Below are 5,656 nucleotides of genomic sequence, written 5' to 3'. Positions count from 1 at the left end.
GCCACATATTAGGATCAGTGCATGGCATGATGACCTGGTCATATGCAGCTTTGAAAACATCAATGCTATAGCATCATGCCTAAACACTGCACAAGCATGCCTGCAAGGTATACCTGACAGCTGCCATGCCCGGCATGTGCACTCAAGTTTTTGAATGTTGACCCCATACTCTCCACGCAAACCTTCTACCTTGAATAATTGTTATGCAGCACTGCAAAATCTATGTTCTTATCAAGCTTTTTCCTAGTTTTTAAGATCTGCTTAGGACCTCACCTGAGCAAATCGCAGAAGATTTTGAACCTACTTATTCAGTTTCAAAGATTAGGGACTAAACTGACGGCGCGGAAAAAGAATAGGGACCGCCGATGTGGTTTTCTCTATTCTACTCCATTTGATACACCTGAATTGACACCCTCCTCCCATTCCATTAAAAAAGATACAGCAGAGGTTTTTGTCACGTGTAAAAAAGTATCCGCGGAATTTCATTCGTAAAACTGCACCTGCCAGCCTGCCACGAAGGAGTCATACACGAGAACAGAGTAGACCGTGACAAGGAAGGAGAAATGACCGGGGCAACGAGAGGCTGTTGGCAACCTGAGCAGTCCACGGCCAGAACAAGCCCGGAGAATCCCAACCTAGCAACAATCAACGGTGTCCTCGATCGGGCCAAGAGGTGGCACACATCGCAAGGCCGACTGGCCGATACGTGTCCGTCGCTCCGGTGGAGTCCCGTGCGTGCGGAACACACGCACCCATCTGCGCCGACACGAGGTCGCGATACGTCGCGTCCTTGCTGCCGTGGGTACCGTCCAGTCGGGCGATCGAGGGCGACCTCGGGTTCGGCCAGACCTCTAGCACATGCCAGCACGCCACGCAACCACGTCGACACTTTTTTGGAAATAATAAACAACATGCATACCCGAATATTCGCACCCCCAAATGGGGTCCATTTTCACAAAACTAACCCTAGGTGGTACTCAATTTAACCAATTTAACCAAATATTTATGAAAATATTTTCATCTACGATATCAAATGAACACATTAAAAATACTTTACGGTAAAACTTTAAAAACGTTAACTTTTAACTAATCATTAGACATTTTACGAGTAGCTAGAAAGCTCCCATAGAATAACTTGTTCTGAAAAAGATTTCACGAGCACAACGCTGCCTAGGACGGCACTCAAACGCCGTGCCCAATGGCGTTATGCGCTATCAAACGTGGCGGGATCGCTAGAAACGGGATCTGCTTCGCGCGAGCTTAGATCTGTTGATCGTAGGGTTGTGCTATGTAGGTCCTTTGCCATTTTTTTGTGTCGAAACGTCTCAAGAATGTTTTTAGATGCCGACGGTGCCATGCTAGTATAACACCATTTCCGACGGTGCAAAGGATGCACGACGCCATCCCTAACGGCGCCGCTTAGCTCCATCTAGAACGGTAGCTATACCATGTACATGTTTAGGATGTTCTGAATACACATACAAACATGGTGCTTCCCGCGTCAATAGTGATGCCTCTCCTCATGAGTTTTCTTCTCGATCCTCTACCTCTTAGCTTTTCTTATGATGTTATCGTCTATCGCCACATGGCGGCATTTGCATATAAGAGCACATTTTCAGAGTGTTCTATCAATGTTTAAAATAAGCTAAGGAGTTTGACTTCATCGTAGTTGGAGTCAAGTTAAATAGCACGACGCCCACAATTAACGAAGCCAAGCTTACGCGAAGCGAGGCTCGCTTCTGGCGTCGACCGCCATGTCAAACACTTTATAGTGCCATTGACCACGGCGTTGTGCGACCATAGTTGTGCTATGGAGCATGGGTCAATCTAGTGTGGATCTAAATAAAAAATATTATTTCATAAAATCTTTTGAAAATCTCTTTTAAAACAGGTTATTTGGTGAAATTATATATTAGGTCATTTTTTTTGTTGGAAATCGACCCGAAACGGGGAGTTAGTCGGCCCGACGGCTCTGCTGCGTAACCGACAGGCGCACGAGGAGGAAGATTTAGCGGCGAGCGGCCCGCCCGCGTCCAAGAATAGCCAGCCACCCTCCCCAGATCCAGGGCGCCGGTTCCTCCCCTCCGCCCTGAAATCCCCCGCCGGCCTATCCGCCGCAGGCTCGCTCGCTTGCCTGCCTGCTTGCTTCCCCATCCTCTCCCTCTCCCTCTCCCTCTTCCTCTCCTCGCAGAGGGAAGGAGAAGAAGAAGGTTGATCACCCCTCTCTCCCCGAATGGGAGATTGGTCGATCCGCCGCCGATAAGCAGCAGGCGCTCCGCCCGGCGGGTGGACGGGCGCGTTGGTGGGTGCCGCCCTCTTTGGTCGTTGGCTCGATTCGATCCCAGCCCAATAATTCTGCTTCTCTCGCCGGCAGGCGTTCGCCGTCTCGCCGTCTTCGCTTCCACTACACAGACGGGTTGGTTGGATTAGAAAATCAGTTTCCCCTTCCGTTCCTTCTGGTGAGTACCATTCCCTTCCTTTAATTCGTTTTTCATTCTTGTTTCTCAGCCCCATCTGACGATTGATTGCTTCTTTCCTCCTCTGGTGGTGGCAGTTTCGATTTGGGATCGTTAGTTCATCGGCGGCCCGGCGGTTCCTGGAGCCCCATTCGATTACATACTAGGTTCGGTCCAAGACGCCCTCTCGTTCATTGATGCTCTACGGAAACTTCCTTGTTCTTGAGAAAAAAAAAACTGCAAAAATTAGTTCTTTATTTCGTGGCCTTGCTGAGGATAACGGGCGTAGCGGTTGGACACCACCGGAAGCCCATAACTTGCTAGGCTGGCGGCATATGCCATAGTTTTGTCCCTTACTAATGACCGCGATTGATTGCGCTTTGCCAACCTAAGCACCGTTCAATTCATTCATGGGACGGTATCATGTCATGTTTGATGGGGAAGTGCCTGTTGCTTTCGGAATCTTCTTTCTCCCGAAAGATCGCCGCTTTGACCCATTTCGGTGATCGATTCTAATCGGGAGCTTTGCGTGCTCCTGAGAAATGGGCAGGAGATGGGAAAGCGGCGAGCATCATCCTTGGATGATTCGTGATAGGAGATGATAACTTGTTTTTTGCGCATTGGTCAAACGCGGCATGTATAACGCGCTGCAATGTTTCTCGCGCAGGTCCATACGGTACATACCCAGCAGCAATTCTTCAGCATCTGGTTGCCTTCGGCAAGAATATATACATAGGCAGCCGGCTCGTGCGAGATGGAGCACGCGATGCCGACGATGACAGCTGAGTCGGACGACGACGTGCACCTTTCCCCGAGCAGCGCCAGCAGCGCTGGAGGCGGTGGTGGCGGCGGCGGCAGCAGCGTCCGCTTCAAGATACTCTGCAGCTTCGGTGGCCGCATCATGCCCCGCCCCACAGACGGCGCCCTCAAGTACATCGGCGGCGAGACCCGCGTACTCGCCGTGCCCCGCTCCATCCGCTTCCGCGGTACGTGCCTTCTTGATAGATGGTGCTGTTGCTTGGCTTTTATCAATGTCAGCGCTCAACTCTTTTATCCCCTTCTCGCGTGCGTGCAGATTTGAAGAAGAAGGTGGAGGAGATGTTCAAGACGGACGTGGCGGCCATCAAGTACCAGCTCCTCGCCTCCGACGACCTCGACATCCTCGTCTCCGTCACCTGCGACGAGGACCTGCTCCACATGCTCGACGAGTATGACCGCTTCGAGTCCAAGCGCTCCCCCTCCGCGTCGCCGCGCTTCCGCGTCTATGTCTTCGGCCCGCAGCAGACGAGCTCCGTCCCGTCTGTTCCCGCCATTGCCACCGCCCTCCCATCGTCCCGCCACGCCCCGGCCTACGTGCGCAGCCAGCCGCAACAGCAGCTCTACCACCACTTCCAGCCGGACCGCTACGTTGCGTCCGTGCCCGCCACGCCGGAAGGGAGCCCGCCGTACCCAGACCAGCCGAGCGGCGTCGCCTCGGCGGGCAACTCCCCTCGCGCGGACCAGGCCGTGTTCCGCGGTGGGATGCAGCGTGTCCGGAGCTCACCCAACCTCGGAGGCCTGAACGCGCTGCAGCCCCTCAACCAGCACGCCGGGGACGGCGGAGGCCTTTCGGGATACATGAGCAGCTCGCCGGGGCACCCCAGCGCCGGCCACCTCTTCTTGCAGGGCAACGGTTACAGCCAGTACCGCAACCCACCACCGCAGTACTCTCCAGCTCCTGTGCCCGTGCCGCACCACGTCGGCGCCGCAGGGAGGCACGACATGCGCGGCGGCTACGCCCGCCCGAGCGGCAGCTACATGGCTGCGCCTATGGTGCCCACGCTCCGGTCGGGTCGGCCGGTCTCGAGGGGCGGCAGCGAGATGCGGACGCCCAAGAAGGCGGCGACGATATGGGACTGACTGACGGCCGGAGGAGCCTGATGTTGTGATTTTGCAGCGGTTCGTTGAGGAGGGGGATTTGGAGGCTGTAAACTTTGCTTGAGATGTAAATGTACATGGATGCATCCACGCAGCCTTGTTAGTAGGCTGCTTTGTTGTTGAAATGTTATCCAGGCTGAGAATTTACAAATGTTCTCTACGAATCAGGGCTCTCTGGTTGGAACGCCTGAATTGTTCTACTTTCTCCTACAGAACCGTTTTATGTTGGCCAGAAAGATACATATTCCAACTGAAGAATTGCTGCTAGCTCGTCTAGCCTTCGTCTTCCTCCGTACACGAGGTTGACAGGCCACAGTTGACACTCATGGTGACACTGAAATTTTTGTAATGGCTGATGGCGATTCAGATTTCAGAGGCCATTGAGAGGGATGTAACTCCAGGAGGGAGACGACGTGGCTCACCTGAAAACGTGTCGAGCCTGCAACTCTCATATGTACTTTTCACACGCCTATGTATAGAACAGAAAGCTACAGCCACCCCTTGCACTAAAGTACACACGACAAGCAACGCACCATCGACGGCAGTAGTACTAACAAACAATGTGGATCAGATAAGGGACGACGCTAGGATCAGCACTCCGGCTCATCTAGTTGAATTCATTAACCTATCGATAGGATCGACACTCCGGCTCAGCTGATTCAATCTATTTAGCCTATGGACCCTGCCAAGAACGTCATCTTGGACCCTCTGGTGACTGGTGGTGAAGTGGTGATACAATCCGATCGAAGTGGATTGGCTCGGGGAGTACCGGCCGCGCTCAGCTCACGATATCCGATTACGTCGGAAAAAATGCACAAGTTTACTGAAAATGAAATGATCTCGTGTCGTGGAGACTGCACCTGTGTTTTATGCGGATAACAGGGCAAATATATCCAACTTCAGCTACTAATGTTGAGATTGGATGTTTACTCAGGGATGCTGCCATTTTGGTATATGCCACTACAAAGTTCCCACTTTTGAGATATGCCTCCACCCAGTTTTGGTTTTCTAGAATTCACTATATATTGAGTTACAGAAGTTAAAAGTACAAGATTACATGAATGGTCATACTAGATATTTGCCTACATACCTATGGAAAGATAAAGTTTTTTTATGTGGCTCCTTGGTAAGAAGCTTTTGCTTACTCCTCCATAGCGGTTTATTTGGGAAATACGCACTTTGAGAAAAAACTTTGCACATCAATTTAGTCAACAATATATGAGATATACTCATTGAAAAATTCTTTTAAATATGAAAAGTTATACCATTGAAAATTTCTTTTA

General features: G+C 51.5%; 1 protein-coding gene across 1 annotated transcript; it reads left to right on the top strand.

Moving 5' to 3' along the window:
- The first annotated feature begins 2,033 nt into the window (after window positions 1–2,033).
- LOC124650177 lies at window positions 2,034–4,537 on the top strand. Its single transcript, XM_047189730.1, has 4 exons — window positions 2,034–2,459; window positions 2,555–2,623; window positions 3,124–3,442; window positions 3,532–4,537. The coding sequence occupies exons 3-4, from the start codon at window positions 3,211–3,213 to the stop codon at window positions 4,353–4,355; spliced, it is 1,056 nt and encodes a 351-aa protein (XP_047045686.1). The 5' UTR covers window positions 2,034–2,459; window positions 2,555–2,623; window positions 3,124–3,210; the 3' UTR covers window positions 4,356–4,537.
- Window positions 4,538–5,656: the final 1,119 nt, after the last annotated feature.

The sequence above is a fragment of the Lolium rigidum genome, chromosome 4 (assembly GCF_022539505.1).
Source record: "Lolium rigidum isolate FL_2022 chromosome 4, APGP_CSIRO_Lrig_0.1, whole genome shotgun sequence".
In the NCBI taxonomy this organism is placed as follows: domain Eukaryota; kingdom Viridiplantae; phylum Streptophyta; class Magnoliopsida; order Poales; family Poaceae; genus Lolium; species Lolium rigidum.
The sequence above is the reverse complement of the archived record's forward strand: the minus strand, read 5'-3'. Positions and strand labels throughout refer to the sequence as shown.

Bases quoted from the DNA above. Each gene is read 5' to 3' on its own strand.
- LOC124650177 (XM_047189730.1), top strand. From the start codon at position 3,211: ATGGAGCACGCGATGCCGACGATGACAGCTGAGTCGGACGACGACGTG. The intron at 3,443-3,531 runs GTACGTGCCTTC...GCGTGCGTGCAG, and splicing joins CCGCTCCATCCGCTTCCGCG to ATTTGAAGAAGAAGGTGGAG.